Source organism: Archocentrus centrarchus, chromosome 19, assembly GCF_007364275.1.
Source record: "Archocentrus centrarchus isolate MPI-CPG fArcCen1 chromosome 19, fArcCen1, whole genome shotgun sequence".
In the NCBI taxonomy this organism is placed as follows: domain Eukaryota; kingdom Metazoa; phylum Chordata; class Actinopteri; order Cichliformes; family Cichlidae; genus Archocentrus; species Archocentrus centrarchus.
The window spans coordinates 5129192-5154585 of record NC_044364.1 but is presented as its reverse complement, the minus strand read 5'-3'; the positions used below and the strand labels follow the sequence as shown (position 1 = coordinate 5154585).

The 25394-nt window shown below is 40.0% G+C and overlaps 4 protein-coding genes across 4 annotated transcripts; 3 read left to right on the top strand and 1 right to left on the bottom strand.

Annotated features, from left to right (window-relative positions):
• Positions 1-190: 190 nt before the first annotated feature.
• Positions 191-4493, bottom strand: desi1b (desumoylating isopeptidase 1b). The gene is made up of 6 exons (XM_030755420.1): positions 4071-4493; positions 3947-3968; positions 3795-3867; positions 3541-3650; positions 3034-3156; positions 191-2471 (listed from the first exon to the last, which is right to left on the bottom strand). Exons 1-6 carry the CDS (start codon positions 4156-4158, stop codon positions 2390-2392), a joined length of 498 nt encoding a protein of 165 aa, XP_030611280.1. The 5' UTR covers positions 4159-4493; the 3' UTR covers positions 191-2389.
• On the top strand, positions 4412-12154 carry xrcc6 (X-ray repair complementing defective repair in Chinese hamster cells 6). Its single transcript, XM_030755419.1, has 13 exons — positions 4412-4594; positions 5778-5883; positions 8040-8152; positions 8261-8402; positions 8667-8918; positions 9151-9337; positions 9430-9616; positions 9775-9943; positions 10448-10609; positions 10800-10929; positions 11068-11168; positions 11253-11369; positions 11573-12154. Exons 2-13 carry the CDS (start codon positions 5811-5813, stop codon positions 11770-11772), a joined length of 1833 nt encoding a protein of 610 aa, XP_030611279.1. The 5' UTR covers positions 4412-4594; positions 5778-5810; the 3' UTR covers positions 11773-12154.
• Positions 12155-12368: 214 nt separating this feature from the next.
• On the top strand, positions 12369-17671 carry LOC115798070 (GTPase IMAP family member 6-like). The gene is made up of 8 exons (XM_030754761.1): positions 12369-12470; positions 12680-12790; positions 13332-13409; positions 14117-14167; positions 14287-14337; positions 14426-14476; positions 14630-14680; positions 15616-17671. The coding sequence occupies exons 2-8, from the start codon at positions 12751-12753 to the stop codon at positions 16386-16388; spliced, it is 1095 nt and encodes a 364-aa protein (XP_030610621.1). The 5' UTR covers positions 12369-12470; positions 12680-12750; the 3' UTR covers positions 16389-17671.
• A 1046-nt stretch (positions 17672-18717) lies between these two features.
• get4 (guided entry of tail-anchored proteins factor 4) lies at positions 18718-25172 on the top strand. The gene is made up of 9 exons (XM_030754762.1): positions 18718-18928; positions 19840-19918; positions 20102-20183; positions 20894-21043; positions 21457-21595; positions 21950-22090; positions 22239-22314; positions 22449-22521; positions 22818-25172. Exons 1-9 carry the CDS (start codon positions 18789-18791, stop codon positions 22904-22906), a joined length of 969 nt encoding a protein of 322 aa, XP_030610622.1. The 5' UTR covers positions 18718-18788; the 3' UTR covers positions 22907-25172.
• The last annotated feature ends 222 nt before the right edge of the window (positions 25173-25394 follow it).

The following is a 25394-nucleotide window of genomic DNA, read 5'->3' as shown; positions in this document are numbered from 1 at the left end:
ATCAACTCTGAAAGACCTGGAGATCTATCGCTAAAGACCACTTTTTAAACACTGCAAGAAAGTCTGACTGCTTCGAAGAAAAATATGAAGAAATGAGCGGTGGCTCAAAATGTTTGCAGAATACTGTCAAACTTAAGAGGAAGAATTATAATTTAAAAAAAAAAAAAACAAACAGAAAACTGTTCACAGAATAACAATTTTAATGGAAGATATTTGAAAATGTCACACATTTAATAAAGTGCAAATTTAGAACTTTTGCCCTCTGAGGTCTAAGTCATCATCGCTGATCGCCCCCAATTCTAACCCTGGACAGTCTGAATTTTTGTTTTTATTAAATTATTCTCCAAAGTCTTGGCAATCAGGGAAGAAAGAAAATAATCTACCTTGCACACATCAAACCAGTTTTACCTCTCTCCAAAATATAGGATTAGGGTAGGGTTACCACCAATGATGGTTTAGACATCAGAGGGTTAACAAATATTTATATTAATCATTTTAAAGACAAACATTTATATAAGCCATGTGACCCCTCTGCTCGTAAGCACATCTTTTTTTTTTTATTATAGTGAATGTCTTTTCCAACAAGTTCAGATTTAATTCACTCATTTTAGATTCACAATAAGAATAAAATGAAGGCCTATTTATACCTGAATATAAGCAAAATGATTGCCTTTCTAAGCCTCGTGCATTAATGAGCTACACATTCCCCTTTATGTATGATCAAGTAGGTAAAAAAGCAACAGGTTAAACAACATTAAGAAAATAATGGATGTCCAAAAACAATGATTAGACACTGTTGGCTAGAACAGCGATGGAGGTAAGTGGTTGCTACGCACAGTTTTCTATGTATGATTTAATTATGTAAATACAAACTGTATAAATTCTTTAGCAATCCATGTTGTCAGACGTAAAACATGTCAGATATGTAACAGTCTGAACAAACTCTAAAATGAAAGCTGCATAAGCTGACTGGTCCTGAATTTAAAAATAAATAATTAAAAAAAAAATTCCCCGTGTTCAGATGTTTCCAGGTGTAAAACACAACTTAGAGGTTACATGCTAAAGATGAAACCTCAGATTTGGTCAAACTATTTTTTTTAAACTCACATAAAAAGACAACAGTTTTAACTGAGCCAGCCTGGCCCCTTGGGGAGTACAGCATGGCAAGTAAAATAAAAAAGCCAGGGAGAGTGCCTCGACAAGTACAAACACCAACACAAGAACAGTGCACTAAAACGTTACCAAACTGTGAACAAGTAACTCATTTTTGGTGATGGACTCAAATTCAGATTCAGAATCTTCCCAAAATATAGTGAAAAATACTAAAAGTCTTCAGTTACATCTTTGCACTGTGTATATGTTGATACACATCTAGCAAACTGTTACTAAAGCAACACATTCAGAGTCTTTAGACTCCCATTTTTAACACCCATTTGAAACAGGCACATTTTTAAAAAAATAAAGTCTCAGAACATGAAGAGAAACCACAATCCTGGTCCTGCCAGTCTTCTTTAACTGCCTCTAGGCACTTATTTGGGTAGTTATTTTGAAGCAGTTTCTAAAGTAGCTTTCATTTCAAAGGTCACTGGGACATAAAAACTCCATGTACTGAAATAACAGTCAAATCTTGGGGCAAAAAAAGAGATGCTTAAAGGGTTTCATGATTTGGCTCCAAAATAAGGTTTTAAGAAGATTTAAAATGATAGAAAATGTCCCAGAGATTTAAATTTAGCATTCTCTGAGTGCCATCTCTCCATCTCACAATAATTGCTGAAGAAAGAAAACTCATATAAGGCCCACTGTTCATGAAAACTGTGTTAAACTGTCATAATCTGTATGAATGACTATAAGAAGGTGAGAGGATGAAGGAAATCAAGACATCCATTAGGAGACATTAAGACAAAAAGGTTGGAAGACGAGGCCTGTGCTAGTTATGCGCACAAGGTGACGGCACGATCGGCGGATTCTTCTGTACACATCATTTGATTTCTCATTGTAATACACTTTGTGACAGACTGCCATAATGAAGCACCACAGGAGAGGATGACAATGCCTTTTGAAAAAGCCTTTCAGGAGTAGCAGCACATGAGAGGATGAATTCTGCCTTGAAAATGACAACTTTAAACAAATCCAGAAGATCTGCATGTATAACGATCTTACTGACCCAAGAAAAAGTAATCTCTAAACATGTTAATGTATATTAACCAAGTATAAAATCTATTTTTAGTCCCCTGGCCACAGTGGCTGGCACACTTCAACCCTCACATACATAGAATATACTGAATAAGTGAATAATAGTAATTGATGGCTGATTAAATAGAAAAGCGACTTGTTAACCTCAGGCAGGGATGCTATCAAGTATTTTGTTTTGAAATAGCGATGACTCCATCTATGGTTGTCCAGTTATGCTGTTTCCTCCGGGATTTATGACCATGGAATCCAAGAGGGGACGGAGAACCTGGCCAAAAGGCCTACGAGGAAACACAGCAGAGACTACAGTTACACTAAAAAAACAAAAGTAACCAAAAACAAAGTCTAAGCAAATTTTTGGATACAAGCTCAGCAAGTACTCAATACCACAAGAACAGTCTTTCAAAAGAGAGTAAGACATAACCAGGGATATACATAAACATAAACCACATAAACAACCTCTATGGGCATTAATGTTGTGGTACTTTTGGGCTTTTAATGATTTCTTTGAACTGGGTGCACAAGTGTGAACTTATACTGGATTTTCTCTAATCCACACGGGGTCAGAATTATACATGCAGGCTCAAATATAAACATATACCCACTTAAATATTTTAACAAGTGGTGCTCAATAATGGCTTAACTTGGCTGATTATCATCATCAGGCCTACTGTTATTGTTAATGATCATGATTGACTACAACTGGGAATTTCTTGTTTGTCACCTCCGGGGAAAGACAATATTTTTAGCTACATCGCTAACCTGCACAATAATACACGCATACTGCATTACTGTGTATTCAGCTGAACAGAATAAGAAACTTAGTAAACCGAGCCAACTCACGTGGAGAGTATGTCAGAGGGAAGGTCAGTGATGTACGATGGGATCTTTTTGCCTGTCAGGAATTGAGCCACCTCGTTGCTGAAAGTGTTGCAGTTGTGCTCAAACAAGTTGTACTTGTCACCTCTGCAGAAAGTGAAGGAAAAAGCGAGAGGAGGAAAGAAGGCAGCATTCAAAGAGCAGAGAGTAGAAACACGGGGTGGAGAAAGGCAGGTGAGTAGCAGGAAGCAATAAGATGGAGACATTTTGACAGCAAAATAATGAGACCTAAAGTGGAGGCACCTCTGTATTCATATCTGCACAAAATAGCCTCGATGTCATGTGATATGACTTCAGCCCTTCTTCTGATTATATTGTCAGAGGAAGGCACTTTTGACAGCAGCACTCTGGTCAGCACTGGGGGCCCACCACCACACACACCTCATAATCCCCACCATTTTTTATAGGGGAATTTAAGTGCATTCAAACCATGCAGTATTAATCCATACTGATCTCCTTATGTTATTTTACCTGTATGTGGAATCAGCCAGTGAAGTTAAATACTCCATAAAAATCTCTCCAGGCACTTCAGTGAAGCCCATCTCAACTACACAATCAGGGTCACCCAACGGGGTGCCGCCCTAGGAGGCAAAAATACACACCTCAGTGGTTTGTCACAAACACTCTGACATAAATTTTGTGACTTTGTGAGTAGCACAAAGAGCTGCAAAGTGTACTGTTTATGTGCGTCATGCTTGAGGTAAAATGATGGCGCTGATTCTTACAGGTGCACAGCTGGAGATCCCTATTGATCCACCGAAGAAGTACTCCTTCCCGTGCACAACAATAGCCGTGTGCCTGTAAGACACCAACAATGTTATTAAACTAGTTCAGTGCAGCTCAGAGGATCAGTGAGAAACAGTTGCTGTAAACTCACCATATCCCGTCAATGTGTCTCCCTGTGAAGATAAGATAATAACAATTAAAAACACAATTCGGCCGCAACAACAACTTTCACTTCAGCGGCATCACCGCTCTCTCTGAGTTTGTCGGAAACTCACCCAGCATGGGGACACTCAGCTGACGGGCCATGCCTTTGGACATGTCGTAAATGTAAAGTTTCACCGGATAGGAGTCAGTCTGGTCCATGATAACACAAAGTGATTTCTTGGAAACGACAATGCGGCTCTAACCTTCTAGAAAGTTACGGCTGGCTAGCTCACCGGTAGCAAAGAAAAGTTAAACAAAGCTTGTGGTGGCGGAACTATCAGAAAGTATTTAAAAAAAAACAAAAACAAACCAAAAAAAACCGTATAAACTTTGAAGTAAAACAGTATACTTATACGTAACTTGAAGCTGCCGGGTGTCGAAGCCAGTGCTGTGTCACTGTCTGTAAACGATAACACAGGAAGACTGCCCATCCAGCTAACCCCGCCTACCTCAACAGGATTGGCCAATATCTTAGATGGACAGGCAAACTCCCAATAGACGTTCGGTAGGAGTTTTAAGCGTGCTCGTCCACAAACCCGAACGCGCCAGTGATTGAAACTAGCCCAGGCTTATATGCAGAAAGTAGGAGCACACGGTAAGTGACTGAATATTCCGAGGAATACTGTATATGTCTTAAATTCATGTTAAACGTTTAAGTCTGTGTATGTTCGTGCATCACTGTAAAAATAAAATGTTTACAAAGGCGACTCCTAAATGCAAACTCCACGAAAACTGGCTAACTACAAGCTAATCTAGCTAACAATATAGTGCCTAGCTAAAGTTAAAAAGTAGTTAGTTAATTAAACATTAATAATATCATAATGAGCTGTTTTTGAAACGAGCTATTCTTCGTACAGTAATTATTATCTGGTTAATTTATTTTACCACGTTTATTTGTATAAGTACGTATTTGCTGAAAGTTTTAAAGGAGCAGTCAGAAAAAAGTCCTCTGTCATAAGGGCTTTGTTTAAATCCAGTGCTTCTCAATTATTTTCTGTTACGCCCCCCCCTAGCAAGAAGAAAACTATTCGCGCCCCCCACTCCCCACTGTGACTATCCATCTCTGCATAACATTTTATCCTTATTAACATTAAAGAAAAAAAGAAAGACATATGGTCAAACTTACAAAGAATAACTTTATTAAATCGTGTTTTAAGTCTGCAACAGAAAAGATTTTAAGTGCATCATTGCCTGAAATTAAAAATAAATAAATCCTTGTTTAAACTGTAAACATGTTTGACCAACTAGACACAGCAAACACACCGGTCTTTCCTCTTCTCCAACTGTAGTGACAGTGAAGCCAAGCGCTAAATACGCTTCGTCGTATTTCCTCGTCTTAGCTTTCGGGTGACTTTCTTTTGTCTCATTATCTTTGTCTCTCTCCGCTTTTCTTTTCATCCCTGTTAAAAACTTTTTCATGTTGGGGGTTGTTATGTTGAATAACGGAGGCTATAGGCAGAACGCAGTCGGAGCTTTCTGTTGACTCAACACTGCTAACCAAGGCAAACCTGTTGTCTTGTAAGTCGTAAAATGTTGCACTGTCGCAAACGTGACAGAAGTAACAATGACAGCGCCACTGCCGCCTACTGTAGTGGATGCGCAATTACACTTTATACTAGTACGGCCCCCCCAAAAAAAGCCTGTTCCCCAGGGTCACACGCGCCCCCCCAGGTATCGCACCGCGCCCCCCAAAGGGGGCGCGCCCCACTATTTGAGAACCACTGGTTTAAATCTAATGTAAACGCTGCAGTCTTTACATTTATCAATGGTATTCCCAGTAAACCCCGGAAACAGGACCAAAGGCAGCACCAATGGCAGAGTGGAACGCCTACTACCGAAACGAGGATGATGAGGAAGAGCAAGAGGAAGGGGAGCAATCAGGGGGTGAGATTAAAAACAGCCACACTACTCTGTTTACATTACTGTGCAAAAGTCTTGAGCCACCACTCATTTCTTCATATTTTGCTTTCAAACTGTCAGACTTTCTTGTAATTTTTAAAGTGGTCTTGAACAGTAGTTCTCCAGGATTTTCAAAGGCCTTTCAAAGATTTTCTTTGGACAGTGGCTGCGTTTTCACTCATTTTCAGTCCAGTCCTTGTACATGAGCATTTTCAGAGGAATATTTTTGCTTGTTAAGCCACTTAACACTGACCTATGAGTTATTCAAAAATGAAACTCAAGAAATGAAACAGTGTTGTGTCTACCATAAAAGACAACTTATCAAAAAACTAATTTAAATTGTATCTTTAGGCACTTTGTTAGTAGCAGACTGTCACAAAAACACATAATTTGTTCCCATTTCTTTAGTTGAATCTACAAAGATAACACAGTTTGACAGGTGATTCCTAGAGAACTATCAGCAGAAAACATGGCATATCTCAGCATGGTGTGCAGTGTTTTTTTACAAAAATTTAGGTGAGTGGGAAAGTGAAGAACAAAAGAAGATGTAGCTGGCCTAAAAAATGATCTATGGAAGATTAACGGTATCTGAAAGGTTGATGTAATTATGAATGCAGAAAAGTACCATCAGATTTTGATCCAAATGAACCAAATGAAAATTGTCTGATTGGCAACAGCTTCATGTTTCAGCATGACAATGATCCCAAACACACTGTCAGTGCAGTAAAAGCATACATGGGTAGAAAAACACACAATGCAGGACTATCAGTCATGGATTGGCCTCCCCACAGCCCGGACCTCAACATTACTGAAGCAGTATCATCCTGACAGAACAGAACCAAAGACAGCCAACATCCAAGAAGAGCTTTGAATGTCCTTCAAGAAGCCTGGAGAACTTTTCCTGAAGACTACTGAAAGAAATGAGAAGAAAGCTGCCTCAGAGAGTTCAGACTATGTGGAAGAATAAAAGTGGTCACACCAAATATTGACTTTCACGCTTATTAGAATTGTACAAACTCTGTTTTTGCCTCATATACTGTATCTCTCTATACTGAATATTTACCTCCACCAACGAGGTTATGTTTTTGGTAGCATTTGCGTGCATGCTTGTCATTCTGTCTCACGATAGCTCTAAAAGGTCTGAATGAATTCTCATAAAACTCTGTAGGGGTGTAGAGTGGGGTCATGTTAACAATCCATTAAAATCTGGCTTACAACCACAGAGGTCGACCTAAGGACTTACTGGTTAAAAATTGACAAAAAGCCTTATAACTTAGAAACTATTATTCTTACAAGTGTTATGTGTTGTCTCCTTTATAGAATTCAAATATGTCACATTTGACCTCTGACCTCTCCTAGATTGATCCAAAGGTCAAAGTTTCTTAAGTTTCTTACTGCCATTGTTTGTATTGACAACATATATATAGGGAATGATATATGGGGATTCACATTATAGTTTGCATACAAATATGTTACATTTGACTTCCGTTCTCACTTTTAAATTTCGCATAAAGAAAGTATTCAAGAGAGAATGAGCTGCCTAGTTAGATAGAAATATACTGTAGTGTAATGTTATATAATAAGCTCAAGTTATTTGTGTCCAGATATTTACAAATCAGTACCAATTATCCATGACTTACTCTGTAACCAAAGTAAATATGTGTCATGCTGCCCTTATATGATTGTTACTGCACTACAAACTTCTTAAAGTAGGTTTAAAAAGAACAAAGTGAATATATACAAAATAAAATACTAGTCTCTTAAAAGTAAATGCTGCCTTGGCGGAGGTTTGCGCTCTTGGAGTATTTCTTGTTGTACTTTTCAATAAATTGCTGCACCTATTTTCAATTTTCCTAACAGTATATAAAGAAGTGAGAGGTGGCTCAAGATTTTTGCACAGCATTGTACCTTAAGTGAAAATAAAGTGAGGTTGTCAGCTTACCATCCATTAATCTGATTTAGTCTGATGAAGTTCTCTATCACATTTAATTTGACTGCTCTTTAAATGAGACCTCTGCTGTGATTACACTGCAGTCATTAAAATCTTGAGCACACGTATTTTATAGATGTTAGCAGATAGCTTTGATACAAAGGTGATACTGAAGTGAATAAAGAATAAACGAGGTGTTTGTGTTTGATAGGAGACTACAGAGCGACAGGGAGAGACAGTTTGGTGTTCTTGGTTGACGCCTCCAAGGAAATGTTCATCAAGGGGGAAGAGGGGGAGCCCTCCAACTTTGATATGACCATGCAGGTGAGATGGACAGTTATATTTTACCAGTTTTTATTTTTATATTAGTCATTCAGCTCTCCTTCCTTTAGCAGTCTTGTAACGATAAGAGTTTGTGTGCTCCTCCTGTAGGTTGTGCGCAGCGTGTACACCAGTAAGATCATCAGTAGTCACAGGGACCTGGTGGCTCTGGTTTTCTACGGCACAGAGCAGAGCAAAAACCCCAGAAACTCATTTAAACATGTCTACGTGTACCATGACCTCAACGAACCTGGTAAGATGCTGCTTTTTCAAGCAAACACGTGATTACACTTTCTCTGTCATGCTACTGTTTTGCTGCAAGCAAAAACTTTAAAGCAGCAGTGAAAAGCTGCAGTCAATTTTAGCTTGTACATTTTTTATTAATGCATGTCCAGCAAAAAGCAAGCAAATTCAATAAATCCATTAAATGTCCTTCCTTCTTCTGAATAAGCTTTTCCCTTTTACCTCAATATTTTGTAAATTGACATCATTCTGTCTCTTCTCTTATTTTGGACAGGTGCAAAGCGAGTCCAGGAGGTGGATGCTCTGCGGGGGGGGAAAGGTGCCAAGCTGGCAGCAGAGACCATGGGCAGTGGAGAGACATCGTTGGGAGACGCCCTGTGGTGCTGTGCCAACCTCTACAGTGACATCAAGCTCCGCCTCTCACACAAGCGGCTCATGATTTTCACCTGTAGGGATGAACCGCACGAGGGCGACAGCGTGAGGGACAAACAGGCTCGGACCAAGGCCAGCGATCTCAAGGAGACCGGTGGGTCTGAAGCAACAGTTGCTTCTCATGCAACTGTAACTTACGTCACACTGAAAGTCTTAACTTTGCAGCTCTGCTTGGTTAATTTTACGTTCATTAACACTAGCAGCCCTTCAGACTTCTATCTTTTTTGTCACTGCAGCTAACACCATAAGTTCCCATTATTTCATTGGAGTGTGATGATGTGGTAATCCTGCGTGTGGGCTGTCTTTACTTGTCCCTCTTCTTTTAGGCGTTGTTATTGATTTAATGCACCTGATGAAACCGGGAGGCTTCGACATCTCGCTCTTCTTTTGTGACATTGTGAGTCCACCAGAGGATGAGAGTGAGCTGGGGCTGCAGCTGGAGCCTTGTGACAAACTGGAGGACCTCCAGAAACGAGTGCGGGCCAAGGAGCAGAAGAAGAGAACTATTGCAAAGTAAGTGATGGCTTTCTTTGTACTGGTGACGTTAATTAACCTTCTCCTCTTGGCCGTTCTTCACACCAATCTTTTATTTCTGCTATCTTTAGGTTAAACCTGTGCCTTGGTGAGGGCTTAAATGTAGCCGTGGGACTTTATGCAACTGCCGTGGCAGCTCGCAAACCAGGTGCCATCAAACTTTACAGGGAAACTAATGAGCCAGTCCGCAGCAAAACTCGAACCTTCCACACCCAGACTGGCAGCCTGCTGCTGCCCAGTGAGATAAAGAAAGCCCAGGTAAAAGCAGACCTAATGTAATGCTATATTTATTCTTATATTTTTAGATTTAAATTAAACATGAAAACTCCACTTTGTGTGTGTGTGTGTGTGTGTGTGTGTGTGTGTGTGTGTGTGTGTGTGTGTGTGTGTGTGTGTGTGTGTGTGTGTGTGTGTAGTTTTATGGTAATAAACAGATTGTGATGGAGAGGGACGAAGTAGATGCCATTAAGAAGTTTGATGACCCTGGATTGGTTTTGATTGGATTCAAACCTATGGAGAAGCTCAAACTGCATCACCATATCCGGCCTGCACTCTTCCTCTATCCTGAGGAGGATGAAGTGAAAGGTAGAACTGTGTGTGTGTGTGTGTGTGTGTGTGTGTGTGTGTGTGTGTGTCGGGGGTGGGGTGGGGTGGGGGTGGGGTGGGGGGGGGTTGAAGAATGAAACCGCAGTATAAACTGTGGATATTTCCAGATAATGAGTTTTTCATGAAAACATGTTTTTACATGAACATTTTGCAAAAGTCATATTCACTGAACTAAGCTTCACCTGTGCACACCCAACATGCATCTGTGCTCCACAAATGGGGCCCACAAGTTTGAGAACCACTGATCCAGAGTCAGATCTTCTACATATTGTTTATTTAATGGCAGAATAAACTAAGATATTTCAATGCTCATTATCTAAATGCGTAATAGATCTAAAGCTGGGGGATGCTTTAGTCTCCACTGAATTGGAATTGAATGGGTTTAAAGCAAAGACTTTTTTTAAAGTTCACTTTTCTGTTCATCTATAGTAAATACGGATGTCTTTGGTACTGAATCAGATATCCTGTGATTTTTCATCACAGGTAGTTCATGTCTCTTCTCTGCCTTGTTGAAGAAGTGCAGCGAGAGGAACGTGTTCGCTCTGTGCCGGTGCATCTCCCGCCGAAACTACCCACCTCGGTTTGTTGCCTTAGTGCCTCAGAATGAGGAGCTTGGTGAGGGGAAGGTGCAGATTACACCACCAGGTAATACACTGCAGGGGTCAGGAGGAGAATCCCAGGCTAAGTGGCAAATTATTTTAGCTGCTTTAATTGCAACTAACAGAATTTTACAGTGATACAGGAGACTCGCAAATACATAAATATTACCTAAACCTCTTGAGCTTTAAGGTCATCATAATTTTCTGCAGTGTGATGGCGTTTTGCCTTTTCTCAGGATTCCACGTCATCTACCTGCCATACGCTGACGATATGCGGAATCTGGAGCCTCCCCAGTTTCCATCGGCCTCACAAACGCAGGTGGACAAGATGAAAGAGATCGTCTCCAAACTCCGCTTCAAATACAGGTAACTCTAAAAAGTGGATCTGAGGGGAAGCTTTGGAGTTTGTGAAATCATACTAACCCCCAACATCCATGATCTTCACTTCTAACAGGGTCACCTTTTTCTCTTTTTTGAGTAACCGCACTTTGTAATGTCATGCAGGAGTGACGCTTTCGAGAACCCAGTCATCCAGCAGCATTTTAGGAACCTGGAGGCCTTGGCTCTGGATATGGTGGCTCCGGAGGACACTGAAGATCTCATCAGTAAGATGCAGACCTAAACACAGATCCTGGTTCCTTTCTGTGGCTGGGAATTAGTAATTCTACCTCTTTGTTTCTCTGCCTCAGTGCCAAAGGTGGACCAGATCGACCAGCGCCTGGGTTCTTTGCTCCAGGAGTTTAAAGATCTAGTCTACCCCGCCAGCTACAATCCAGAGAGCAAGCCGGCTGCCAAACGCAAAACAGGTCAGAACTTTAACATCACTGAAACTAAGCAAAATCATGCTTTCAGGGTGTTTGTTGTTTTTACTTGCAGGTACTATATGTGCAAATTACACCCCATTGAGCAAAATGTTTCCACTTAGTCAGATTGAGTTATGCATAACTCAGTACTTTGGGAATTTTGGTGTCTAAAAACCTGGTTATTGTTTGACTCCCTGAACTTGCAGCTGACGCTGGAGGTGGAGCCGAGAAGAAGCCCAAAGTAGAACTGACAGAAGATGAGCTGAAGGCCCATGTGCAGAACGGCACTCTGGGAAAGCTGACCGTGCCCGTGCTGAAGGATGCCTGTAAACAGTTTGGGGTTCGGACCACTGGGACCAAGAAGCAGGAGCTGATAGATGCTTTGATTGCCCGTCTGGGCTCATGAGGAGTTTACGCCAGACTTATCCACAACCGCTTAGCACAAATGAAGTTCTTGTAAATTTGGAATCTACATATTTGAGAAGCCATCATCTGGGGTCCCTGCGCTTGTTTTAAAGTTACTATGCAGCCTTCACGTGGACCATACACTGTGTTTGGTGTGCAACAAAAAAGCTTCCTGTTGTTCTTGATAAGATAAGAAACATTGTGTGCCAGACCTGTTCTATATAAACAATGTTTGAATGTTAAAAAAAAAAACTATCATTGTGTCCTGATCGAGTGGGCTATAAAATTCTAAATAAGTCTAAAAGCATTGAAATACTCTGATCTTATAAATACTGTAACTAGTGGTGAAACTTGTTAATCGTGTTGCATTTGCATTAATAAACTGTTTTATATTCCTGCATCTAATTTTCTTTATTTACATCATTAGACAGGTTAGTTCACCTTAAGCTGCATTTCTAGTTCTTCTTGTAGCAAGGAAAAAGGCGTGTCCTTCCAGAGTAAAAGTCATTACCAACATTCCCGGGCCTCGTCATTGATTTGTTTCGCCACACAGCACAAGAAAAGAAGCACTGTTCCTGATGAGGGCAGGCCTGAGCAGGCAAAAGCAGGAAGAAGAGCACAGAACTTTAACCACATGTGAGTTTCTGTCTAGTACTGACAATTTGAAAGCTGATGTCATTCTTGGAGGACATTTATCAGGTAAAAGCTGTTCAGGAGCATTTTGCTTTGGATAAAGTGTAAAAATAGACAACAGCATTGTATTTGTGGTTTTCCTGCTTTTGTTTACTCTGTCTTGAATACTTATTAATCAGAACTCCTCCTTTTTACTCCTAGCTACAACGCTTAGGTAATGTGACATAAACATTGCAGCATTTTTCAAGCAGCTTGTTACTTTGAACTTGTGTTAGCGCTGAGCAGAAGTGGTGCTGCCCGTTCTTCTTACCTCGACACCGGCTGAAGCTTTGCCAACTGCCGAGAGATGGAGTGTCAGTGTGAAAAACACACCCCTGAAGATGCAGGTAGGAAAGAAATAACAAAATATTCCTTTACGCACCAAAAAATAATGCTGATTTATTAAAATTTCACTGTGTAGCAAAACAAGTTAATTTGAGTTTCTTATTTACTTTTTTTTTTTTAATCTCATTGCATCTTCATTGGTGCAAAAAAAAAGCAAAATTTATGTTGTATGTAAAGTGTTGAGTGCAGGCGCTGCAGTGTAAGGCAAGTCTAAAAATAAATGTAAGCAATCAAAAGCCTGTTTTTTCTTAAGAATCATCTGTAATAACAAAACTATGCAAACAATATTAAAGAACCAGCCACAATGTTTCCTGTTTTTGATATATTCATCAAATTGTGATGCCAGAAATTAAAAGGAAAGCAGCAGCTTTAAATGTAAAACTGCAGATAAACACGGCATTCTTGGGATCCTTGAGAGTATTTTAATTTAATATTTTTCTTATTTCATTTTTTTTTTCTTTTGCAAATGTGGATGAGAGGTTAAACTGATGCTCAGTTGTGTGCAGCGCTTTAATATTTGCCTCCCTCTCTCCTCTCTGATAGGCTGGTGGATGAACGCCAACAGTGTCCAGATGGGGGCTTTTACCGTGGTGGGGTATCTCCTCTACAGGTTCTCACAGAGTCAGTCGTACACCTGCACTTACACTGTTTAATGATTTGTCTTTTACTGAGACAGAGGGTCTAGAAACTAAACAGTGAATCAGGAATTTAATTGCCTCATTTATTCACCAGTGAAAAGCACGACTAATAATCTATTGATCTTTCAATCTAAATCCTTTAAACAAAATAATGTTTGGGTTTTTTTTTTTGTCTCAGGAGAACATTTAATCAGTCAGTAACCTGTCACCTTAAATCTTAAATCCCAACCAGAATTTTAAAATCAGAGGAGCGGGTTTGGTACTTTATCAGAATCCATGTAACAGAAGTTAAAGTCTATATATGTGTGCAGATCATGAAAAAGTAAACTTGTTTTCAGAGGTTACATTATGAGTTAGTAATGGTTTATTGAATGAATCAGTGATTTCTCCAAACTTAATAACAGGAGCCAAAGTCTCAGTACTCAGCAGCTATCTTGAAACATTTTGAGGGCTTATCAGAAGCATCTATATTAACTTTATTTCAGTGGTCACCAGGGCACATTAACATGTATGGGATCACCCGTCATATCAGATATAAAAATTCAAAATATTACTGCTACCACAGTTTGCAGAACAAGCAAATAAAAGAGAGCAGTATAGATTCTGCAGTTATGACATATGAATAATTCCATGTTAATGTCCATTTTGTTATGACAGTCTGTGATGTTCATTGTAGTCTCGCTCTCCCAGCTCTCCCAGCTCTGATCCGATGGCCAATTCGTCTCTTTTGTTCTTTAACTGGTAAGTTTGTCTAAGCTGATACATCAAAGGTCAGAGGTCATTTTGTCTTCCAAGTTTTGGAACAAAAGCAGAAAAATGAAACTGAATCAAAGGACGTTCATAATCGCTTTTTCTTTCAGGTCTGTCAGCTCTCTGGGGGTGGATAAGCCGGCTTGTAGGAACCCTCCAAGGTACGAAAAACATTCCTCATTTTGCTGTCTAAACTAAAAACCTGTTAAACTCTGGAGGTGAATTTTCCGCTCATGTCTCGTGTCTCAGGAATCCAGAGCTTGTTTAAGTGGCTGTCTCGGATTTGGCGCTTTCTAGCTTGTAAGTGTTTCTTGGATTTTTGCTGGGTTTTGTTTTTGTTTTGTTTACTCTTCACTGTGTCTGAGTCTGAGTGGCTGTCAGATCAGGTGACTGTCAGATCAGCTATTTCGGTGATACATGTGAGTAAAAATTACTGATCTCCTCCTTCCTCAGCATTTTCCTCAAAGTTCAAGTGGATCGCTGCTGTCATCAAAGCTGTCACCGGTTAGTTCATTGCCATTTTTATTTGCTAAATTTTCTGCAGTCTTTCCCAATATATTCACCTACAGCCGCGCCTCATACATCATTGTGTAGTTTTTTTGTTTTGTGTCAAATAGAGGCTACGTTAACATGCAGTAGGGATACAAGAGTCAAATATGGTGTTCCTGAATGATAGTCAAGATAAAAAGTAATAATATTCCATAGTTATGTTTTATGTAGTTATTTTCTAGGCATTTCTGTGAATAAGTTTATTATTCTGGGGTTTCAGAAGCCAGTATTATTCACAGAAATAACATTTTAAGCCTTTTTCCATAATTATTGGCTTTCTGAAATGTATAAGAACTCCTCCATTCATTTATTGTCTGTTTTGCATTATAAGGATTATAATGAGAGACGGGCTGTAAATGCCATGCTTGTCAGATTTGCAGATGTGCTCAGGATCATTACCCTTCAGTTCAGCCTCAGCTTTCAGACACATGGCTTCATATTACCTGTCAAATTGACTTAAAGCAATCATTGATGCAGAATTCATTCTTGTGCCTGTGACTGTGTGTCCCTGAGGCAGTGATGAGACCCCTAACTGCAACAATTTCACATTAGATAGATACTTTATTGATCCTGAAGGAAATTAGGGCATCCAGCAGCTTAACAAGCACAAACAATTGGGTAAAATACAAACAACGGATGTAGCTGTAGAAATGATACAAGCTATGCTAAGCTGTATAAGGGCTTAGTGCTTTGAAAACAAAGAAAAACAAAACAGGAAATGTTGAAATGTTGTCTTTGGCACGTGGCATACATGCATTGTGTTGTTTTCTGTGGCAAACGTCGTCATTCCAGGAAATTCGGTTCATCAGATTGAGTTCATTTTGATTTAGAATCACAGCTTTACTCCAGAAGGCCTTTTTTTGGTTTAAAATATCATACCACCTCTCTAGATTTATTCAGAAACGGATCTTTGGAGTCTCAGATCGATCCAACCATTAGCAGCTTACTGAACCAAATGTGTGATCCCTCTGGAAGCAGCATTCCCAAGACACCAGGTCTTAGGCTGATCCTTCTGGGGCCTGCTGGTGCAGGACGGACCTCCCTAGCAGATACTATAATGAACAATAGTGAGAGAAGAACCACCAAAGGTCCTCTAAAGATGAGTACCATGCAAAGGGCCGTCGTAGATGGTAGAGAACTTACAGTAATTGAGACTCCAGATCTTTTGGGGACGTCACTGGGGAACAAAAAGAAAGCTATGGAAATTCTGAGGAGTGTGCAGCTCGCCAGTCCCGGACCACACGCCTTTCTGCTGGTGTTGCGTGCTCCAGGCTCCACCACTGACCAGGATGCAGTCCAAGCGGTCCGAGCCACACTGGAACTGTTCGGAGTGGAAGTCTTGGAGTACGTTATCCCAGTGCTCACTCATGCAGACCGTCTGGGCCGAAGGCTTACTGTAGATCAGCTGCTTGATGCAGATGCTGGGAGTCTGAAAAGGGCTGTGTCACTGTGTGGCCAGAGGCCTGAGCTGGTGGATAGCAGGCCAGACCGCCCCCCAGAGGAACGAAGTGTTACATGCAGGCAGCTTGTGGAGCATGTGAGCGAGATAAAAGAGCTGAGGGGGCATTTTGTCCACGAGCTTCAGAGAAGAGAGGACCGCATCAGGGCAGAGCTGCTGGCTGATATGACCTCTGCACTGGCTAGAAAACTGGGAAATATGTAAAGAGAAGAAGAATGAGAGTTACATGCAAAAAGGTGGAAGGATCTATTCATTTGTTAATCATTGAATTTGGACTTTGACAGCCGGTTTCCCAGTCATGGATTAAGCATGGTCCTAGACTAAAAGGAAAAAGTCAATGAAGACCACAATAGGAAAAAGTATTTAGTCCAGGATTAGACTTAATCCCTGTACGGGAAGCTGGGCCTGAGTGTGCATATATTTATTTGTGTGGTCCTGTGGTTCTGTCCTACTGTTTTGCCCTCCCATGTTCTTCATAATTTATAAGAGATATCCAACTGTAAAGATGACCATGGAAAATAAAGTGAAGTTATAATAATTATTAGATATAATTACAAATAGTGCAGCAGTACAGTTTAATGAATTCTTTGTGTTCTCCTTTGTGTTAAACAGCTGCTAAATAGTTAAATGTTTACTTATGACTTCTGATTTTATGGCCTATATTCATGTAGCTGTAGTGATCAGACAGCTTTGCCAGGTTGATAAACATTAAGTTGATGAATTAGTCTGACTGTAATACATAAAAGTCGTCACTAGTTGCAAAATCAGCCTTTAAAAAATGGATGTTTTATTTAAGTTACTTATGTTTATATTCTTCTTCCAAAAGATTTGTTCTGTGTAATATTTTTTTTCCCTTTTTTGTGGAACTCATATGGAAAAATATAAAAGCCAGAATTAGTTTCCTTGTATTACACTTGCCTTTTGATTGTGGATAGTTAAAAATGTCCAGATTTATCATTGTATTACTGGGCTGCATTGGTTATTATGTTTCATTTTTCAACAAATGTTACTACTCATTGGACTCTTATGGTCTCTTTTCCCCAGGTATTTATACTCGAACACAGTGAGAGTATTTATTAACTTTTGGTATTGTGTGAAATATTTAAAAGTACCAAAGTCTCTGTCACAAAAATGCAGATATTTGATTTAAAGTTTGGCCTTCTAAAGGACTCAAAAACGTTCAGGATCTGTTTCCTCTAAGCTCTGAATTATTGAGTCTTTTGAACAACTGAGGCATGAATTTCATCTCGGTAGAAAATATATTTTTAAAATATCTACAGTATATAAGACAAGTGATGTGACACTTTGCACTAGTAAGAATAACAGGTATATCTGAAGGTCTGACACTTTCTGAACTTAAATTTGTTTTTTGTGTGTAAATCCGAACAATTTATTTGCTGTTTTCTTTTTTCTGAAGTACTTTTTTTTCAGATGACGGGGTTGCCATAGCCATTCTTCAGTTGTTCTTTTGTTTTCTTTCTTTCTTTGTTTTGTAATCACAGTTCATAAATAAATGTACTCTTCAATATACTCGCCTGAAAAAGCATAAATGAGCTTAATATTTATAACGTACCATGATGAAGCAGAGTTACCTGATGATGACATGAAGTATTCAAGTATTTTTTTTTTTTTTTTAACCAGCTGCAACACTATGGCTACATTTTTTTTTTTCACTGTGTGTGTCTGCCTGTGAGCCTGCGTGCCACCATCTTTACATCACCATAACAGGAACCCCAAAGGAGGATTTGAGTACTTTGGCAAGTGATTAAATGTTTAGAAGGGATTTGTGTGCTAGTGCGGCTGTGTATTACATTTTTACCCACCAAATATGTCAAATGTCATCTGGCTAAATAATTACTTGCCATTATTAATATTTCTATAGTCTCAAAAAGTCATCCACTCCATAATAACCTTTAAATATTTTGTAATTTAAATGATCTGAGAGGCACTGAGACTCCTGCACCTTGTCTGGGATCTGTTTTCAGGCTTCAGAAAATCTAGAATATGAGATTTTCATCAATTATCCAGGTTAGGTGGATAGCATAAGGAGCAAAAAAGGGCATCCTGGAAGTAATATGCTGCTGTGTAATGAGATTAAAATAAGAAAAACTATTTGGGGTTGCTTACTGTCTAGTCAATTTATAATGTATGCCAAAAAAACAAAACAAAAATCAGAAAGCAATAACTGGTCACTTTTTGTTGAAAAAGTGTCTCCTACACAGCGCCAGTACTTCTGTTAATAAAGTTTAATGAAGCTCCTTTTGTGATGCCGGAACAAACAAACTCAATAACAGGAAATAAAAATATCCGCTCAGACAAATTCATAAACCCACGTGTCCAACACACATTTTTTTCAATCCGGTTTATATTTTTAGTTTTATTTTCCCTCAAATTAACCACATCATCATCATCATGTTGCCTCGAGCGTGCTCTGCTGGTCACAAGATTTAAAAAAAAACAAAACAAACCTTTATGGTCCCTGTATCTTCACGCCAACATACATCGGCTACGGCAAGCGACGAGGGTCCAAAGTGTTTAAAGCGTTCCGGGTCCAGCCTGTCCGTACTCGCTTGGTGCTGCTGCTGCCGCGGAGGAGGAGCGACCATGTCGGAGCAGGACTCTCTGAGGTGCTCCAGCGCCAGAAACCGCGGAGGCGTACAGAGGGTCGAAGGCAAACTACGAGCCAGTGTAGAAAAGGGGGATTATTATGAAGCACATCAGATGTACAGGACTTTATTTTTTAGGTGAGACTTCGTTTCATGTTTGTTCATGTTCTCTTAACTGCTAGTTAGCTTCGAGGCCTGCCTGCCTGTTCCAGATCATTCCGCTGTCAACCTCGCTCCTACACCTGACTACCTGTGATTGGTCCGATTTCACTGTGGGCCCGCCCACTCGTCGAGATCCTTGTGTTTGTTTGGACAGTTGCGGTTTCCATCTAGTCCCAAAACGAGACTGCTAACTAACGCTACTTAGCTAGCTATGCGTTTGCTTCTGATGGCTGAAGTATAGACGAGCAGTGTCTGCTTTTGTGTGTTACTGGCAAATCTATTTATCCGCAAGTAACTGAATACAGCGGCTACCTGTTTTAGTGACCGCTGACTTAACGAAAACTTGATTGTTGAAGATGCCCGGTTGAGTTAGCCAGTTAGCAGTATTCTGCGCCGTCGCAGTCTGGGTTGTGATGGCTGGACGTGTTTTTGCTCAGTTAGTCCTGATGTACATTGAGTCACTTCAAAATCCAGAATAAGGCTATCAGACGTCTGCAGAGTTTTCCAGTGTCTGTCACAGCACACGATCTTAACTCCAACACTGTGTAGAAACCCTAGCAGTGCTTAGTGCAATATAAATATCAGTCATGCTGCCACACTGGTTCTCTGCATGCCAGTAGCGTAGTTTAATAAAACCTGATTTAAGCCAGTTTAATCCAAAAGACATCTCTATTACAGTTAGTTTTGTGTTGGCCTGCTCATTTAATGGCCAACATAACACCTGGAAATAAAGGGAGTCCCAAAGTTGGCTGTAGTTCTTTAAACATTGATAACTGGTGTGGAAAAGGAGGGAAGCGGGAATGATCTTGAGTAGGACAGGCAAAGCTTGTATCTTGAAACAAATGGTGCCATCTCATGTGTAATGCTGTTGTTGTGTCTTGCATCAGGTACATGTCACAGGGGAAACATGCGGAGGCCAGGGAGCTGATGTTTAACGGCGCTCTGCTCTTCTTCAGCTATAACCAGGTACATGGGGCGCTGGATTTTTGCTCAGATAGTGTAATGTTGGAAAGTAGCTTGGTTTGGCTGTAATTATTAACTCAATTTTCTCTAATTGTAATATGTGTGTAAACGATGACGACAACTCACTGTCTGTCCTGACAGTGTAGATTAAACAGAAAATGACACTTGTTGCGTTTTGCTTTGCAGCAAAACAGTGCAGCAGATCTGTCCATGCTGGTGCTGGAGGTTTTGGAGAAATCTGAGACAAAAGTTGAAGATGAAATATTAGGTGGGTGCAAGACTTTCAGTTCTTTGAAGTTCATCTACAAGACTTCTTGTAAACACTGGTAAATTATTTCTTGTAATTTAAATAAATACAACCAAACATAATGTATTGTGTCGCCTGCCGAGAAGCAGGGATCGCTTTCAGCATCTCAGTAACCGCAACAAACTGACTTCAGACTTGGAGGATAGATATATATTAAAGAGATCAGCCACAGTGCTCAAGAACCATAACCCTACCTCCTCTTACACTGGTTTAATCACGGTCATCAATCGTTCCACTATTTATTTGTCTCTCAGCTGTCTCATCTCTGTATATCCTATGTCAGATATCTTTATTAATATTGAATTAAAATAACTTCATGTATAAAATATAGACAGTTCTATGCAGTACCAGTTGAACAATTATTTACTGTAAAAATCTTTGTAAATGTTAACCGCTAAGTGCAGCACTTAATCACTTATTTTCATATACGTGAGTGTACTTTCTGACAAGCCTTTGAGCAGGTGGCGCATGTTCTTTGTTAAATAAATCCTGTTGATTGGCCTCGACTGTCATACTGATCTGCTTCATCTGACTTCTCTCTGTTGAACTGCTGATAAATGATGTAGCAGGAAATTCTCATGACAAATCAAATGAGTCAGCACAATGGGACATTTTATTTACACTTCTTAGATGTTTTTGGTGATTTTTGTGTGTGTGTGTTTGTGGAGCAGAAAATCTGGCTAAGCTGTTCAGCCTGATGGACCAGAACTCTCCAGAGAGGGTAGCATTTGTTTCCAGAGCCTTGAAATGGTCCACAGGAGGGTCTGGAAAGTTGGGTCATCCAAAACTACACCAACTGCTTGCTGTCACTTTGTGGAAAGGTAATCGGTTAGTCATTTAGATGATGCTGTATAGAGATAAGGATTTTGAATGTAACTATATCAATGAACCTAATAAGTTGGAAATTGTTCCTCTGGCTGTCTGTTTTTAGTACCACTTACTTTTCCAGTCTTTTGTTGTCCCCCTCCCAAGTGTTGCTGCCATCAAATTCAAAATAAGTCAATACATTTCCTAAAATGATATATTTCTTAAAATATGAATTTGTGGGTTATGGAAATCATTACATTCTGTTTTACGCAGTGTTCCAACTTCTTGGAATCGGATTTGTAATTCAGTAGATTTGCATGTGTTGAGCGTTTTTGATATCGTATACAGAAACACCTCACTGCTGTCCTGATGTTGCAATCTTGACACTTAAGATGATTTTTTTATTATTATATTTTTTAATCTTCAGAGCAAAACTACAGCGAGTCTCGTTATCACTTCTTGCATTCCTCTGACGGGGAGGGCTGTGCACACATGTTGGTGGAGTATTCAGCATCACGAGGCTTCCGCAGTGAGGTTGACATGTTTGTGGCGCAGGCCGTCCTACAGTAAGTGAACTGTCACTATATCACAGATATTAACTGTTGTTGTTGTTGCACTGTGAAAGTTGCAAATCAATATTTCTCTTAAGTTTATTAAATTGAAATTGAATCTTCTCTGTACGAGGAATCTATGAAACTGTAAATAAGTATAACAGCCTCCCTTTAAGTGTTAGTGTTCAGAAGCGACAGGAATGGAGAAAGCAGTACTGTCGCCTGCTTCTCCAGCATGTCGGCCTGCAGCTCGATCTATTTTCAGCCTGTCAGCCATTTCTCCAACGAAGCTCTGAGCATCATTTATCTTTGTCCTCCATCTGATCTCCATAACTGTCCCTTTCTTCTCGAAACTCTCAAACCCTCCAGGTTCCTCTGCTTAAAGAACAAAAACAGCGCTTCCGTGGTGTTCAGCACGTACACAGAGAAACACCCGTCCATAGAGAGGGGCCCTCCTTTCGTGCAGCCTCTACTAAACTTTATCTGGTTTCTGCTGCTGGCAGTGGACGGGTGAGGGCCGACGTTGGAATTGTCGAGCTTGTGCTAATGATGCTTGACAGAATGAAATTGAGAAATATCAGTAAATTGTTTTCTATTTTGAAATGGTGAGGATAGTGATTGACATTATTTTGAGCTTTTGTTTTTGTTTTTTCTTCAGGGGTAAATTAACAGTTTTCACAGTGTTATGTGAGCAATATCAGCCTTCCTTGAAGAGGGATCCCATGTATAATGAGGTGAGCTGTGCTGGATTTGCTTGGACCAAATTCATTTTGGTAACGATACTGGAAAAAGTACATCATCTTACCTGTAAGCACCACCTCTGTTCTCGAGTGTAATCCTCTCTTCTGATATTTTCCTGCCTCCTCAGTATCTCGACAGAATAGGACAGCTTTTCTTTGGCGTTCCACCCAAACAGTCCCCATCGTATGGTGGACTACTAGGTGAGTTGTTAAACACTATTTATTTGAACACAAGTTAATACGTCAGCAAGATGAAGATAAAAGCTTGACGGTGCTTTTCTTCATCAGTTACTCTTAAACGTGACGCTGCCAAGAAACTCCCTAAAGCCTCACCTTTGCATCATTTATGAAGCTATTAAAGAAAATGTAAAAATAACAGATCTTTTTTTGTATTATGTTAAATATATTTAATCTCACAGTTATCTGCAGCATTGTATGCGCTCGATTTGACTGCATTTCTGTGAAAGACTGACAGTCGCTATTTTGAACCCATGCAGGCAATCTGCTGAACAGCCTGATGGGTTCGGGCGAGGAGGATGACGGGGCTGAAGAACCCCCGGAGGACAGCCCCATAGAACTAGACTGAGCCTGCAGCCTGGGACGAGAAGATCGAACAAACACACACACACACTCACACACAACACACACACAAAAAAAAGACGACCACACAGTCTGCCTCCTTCAACTCCACCATGGGGTCAGGGCAAGGTGGTGGTTTATGATTTCAGAGGTGTGCCGTTTCACAGAAACGCCCTCCATTTCTCAAATCAAAAGTATTGCACCGGCAGCAAAACATCCCCGCCAGCACTGCCTGGCCTGACGATGCCAAACTGCAAACTTCCTGTGTTGAATTGTTTATATAATATTATTTTAATCAGCATTTTTGTTCTTTGTTTAGGGGTGTAAGGTTTTTGAAGAAGACATCACAAACTGTCCTCTGCCTGTGAAAATCTGCTTCTAGGAGGTAGCTGAATTGTCTCAGTGGAGAGGACAGCATCACAAGTGTAACTCTTCTACATAATGTTGCATATAAAAGGGTTTTGTTAATTCACAGCAGCTCTCCAACTGCCACGGTGTAGCTGCTGCTGGCATTTTTCAACTACTTATTCCGTTACAAGTCTCCTCCTTCTCCTCTCGGTAGTAAATTAAATTGTACTTTTAGTCAAGATCACGTTTCAGCGTCTCATCTTTGGTTTTATGGACACGGGGGGGGCAAAAAAAGATCTGAAGCTAAGCTATTAGCAGAGGTCACGTTGCACCTTATATATCAACCAAACAAAGTGTCATTTCTGTTCGGTAACACTACTGCAAACACACAGCTGTCTGACAGCAAACGGCTCCACTGTAGTGGTTTAACTTTTTTTGCTGTCCACTGGCTGAACTGCTGCCGAGTTGCTCCAAGCACAGATCTCCAAGAACGATTCAATGGCAAAACCTCCAGATTTGACTTTTTGTTGCAGCTGCAAGAAGTCAAATTGTGGCAACATTTAAAGCACTTAAAAGTCTGCAAAGTGACCTTTTATAAAAGGAGCGAAATGAGACACTGTGAAAATGTTTGTTTGTTAGACTTAAACCTGCATTGCATGTTGTAAATTGCTAATATTTAAACCTTCTGCTTGTCTCTCGTTCTCGCGTAGTTTCCTGCCCATTTTTAGGTCTGTGAACCAGTTTTTCTTGGATCAGCAGGAAAACATCAGTTCAGCCAGTGCAAAATAAGCATGATTCATTCAGTAGCTGCTGCTTATCAGTGTTAAAGTCATCGGCCCTCAGAGAGCACGGCTTCCTTTTTCTTTGCTTCCTTTTCAAAGCCCTGATTGTGCATCAGATTATGCAAAAAATAAAAAAACTACCAATCAGGAGACAGAGCCCATCGGCGAAGTCTGGATCGCTTTCTTTAAAACTGAAAAAAGTGAGCTGACTTTGAGTATGTGCTCTCTGAGGGCCTTTCTAGTTTACTTTTATGTAGTTATGTGTTGGGTTTATGGAAGTCCTAAATTACCAATATTAGTAAAGACAGCAAATTAACTAATAGAATTTTTTAAAAAAATGAACCAATACATTAAAGTAATCTCTGGGCAAATGGTTTTTTTTCCTCATTAAAAATACATTAAATAAAATATCCAAGAAGCCAATAGACAAGCTGATAATTAGCTGTCAGAATAATTTATTGAAATGCGTCGTTACTGCCGTCCCCTAAAGAATTTGGCGGCTGCAGAGGGACGGTGAATAGTGTTGATTGGTTATTGTGCACGCTGTTTTGTTAGCATTTATCTCATGTTGAAGAGAGACTGTTTATGTGGCAGGGACGGAGTCGTCAGAAACTGCAAAAACTGCAAATACAAAGCGCCTTGAGGCGACAGTTGATTTGGCGCTATATAAATAAAATTGAATTGAAACTTATTTAAATGACTGTAGTTAAAGTCATGAAGCATTCAGAACTAGGCTTGTCCTGCAGGCTTCTGTTACACCACAGAGCTCCACCTTCCAAAGGAAATTCAGGCCAAAATGACTTCCAGGCAGAGCACATTCTCTGATATCCGAGAATGTGTTACAGTATCCGTATTTGTCAGTTACCTATTTTTTTTTTTTTTTTTTCCCCAGTGTTAATTTTCAGTTTTGTCAGAAGAGGAAGGAACTTATGTTTCTGTTATCCTGCAAGTCAGTTTAGTCAGATTTGTCCTGTTACTGGGAAAAGGTGTGAGACTGAGAGCCTGCGGGGTGTGTGTGTGTCAGTGAGCGCCATCACAGCTGTTTGCTGCTGTTTTTGATCCTTTTGTCCTCTGAGAGCTAAAGTGAAGTGTTTGACTTTTCAGCTGTCAGTAAATAAAAAAATAAACTACAACTGAGAAGAGTGTGAGTGTGAAACAGCTTCCTGCTTTTTTTTTTTTTTTTTAAATTTTCAAACACTGGGAACCACAATAGATGATGTACAAGCTAAACAGTACAGCTTGTTTCATTCAAAGCTAAACCTGCATCATTAACTTGCCTGTGAGGGTGGAGCTTATCAGAGGTTTAAAGGATGTTGTTTGGTTCCTGATAAAGGTACAGGGGGGCCCACTCTCCCCTGGCAGGAC

Excerpts from the sequence above, each read along its gene's own strand:
- get4 (XM_030754762.1), top strand. The coding sequence starts at position 18,789 with ATGTCGGAGCAGGACTCTCTGAGGTGCTCCAGCGCCAGAAACCGCGGA. Across the intron at positions 18,929-19,839 it reads TACAGGACTTTATTTTTTAG|GTACATGTCACAGGGGAAAC; the intron begins GTGAGACTTCGT and ends GTCTTGCATCAG. Across the intron at positions 20,184-20,893 it reads AGTTGAAGATGAAATATTAG|AAAATCTGGCTAAGCTGTTC; the intron begins GTGGGTGCAAGA and ends TTTGTGGAGCAG.
- xrcc6 (XM_030755419.1), top strand. The coding sequence starts at position 5,811 with ATGGCAGAGTGGAACGCCTACTACCGAAACGAGGATGATGAGGAAGAG. Across the intron at positions 8,919-9,150 it reads CAGCGATCTCAAGGAGACCG|GCGTTGTTATTGATTTAATG; the intron begins GTGGGTCTGAAG and ends CTCTTCTTTTAG. Across the intron at positions 9,617-9,774 it reads GTGAGATAAAGAAAGCCCAG|TTTTATGGTAATAAACAGAT; the intron begins GTAAAAGCAGAC and ends GTGTGTGTGTAG.
- LOC115798070 (XM_030754761.1), top strand. The coding sequence starts at position 12,751 with ATGGAGTGTCAGTGTGAAAAACACACCCCTGAAGATGCAG. Across the intron at positions 13,410-14,116 it reads CCTCTACAGGTTCTCACAGA|CTCTCCCAGCTCTGATCCGA; the intron begins GTCAGTCGTACA and ends TCGCTCTCCCAG. Across the intron at positions 14,681-15,615 it reads TGTCATCAAAGCTGTCACCG|ATTTATTCAGAAACGGATCT; the intron begins GTTAGTTCATTG and ends CCACCTCTCTAG.
- desi1b (XM_030755420.1), bottom strand. The coding sequence starts at position 4,158 with ATGGACCAGACTGACTCCTATCCGGTGAAACTTTACATTTACGACATG. Across the intron at positions 3,651-3,794 it reads GGATCTCCAGCTGTGCACCT|GGCGGCACCCCGTTGGGTGA; the intron begins GTAAGAATCAGC and ends TTTGCCTCCTAG. Across the intron at positions 2,472-3,033 it reads CCCTCTGACATACTCTCCAC|GCCTTTTGGCCAGGTTCTCC; the intron begins GTGAGTTGGCTC and ends GTTTCCTCGTAG.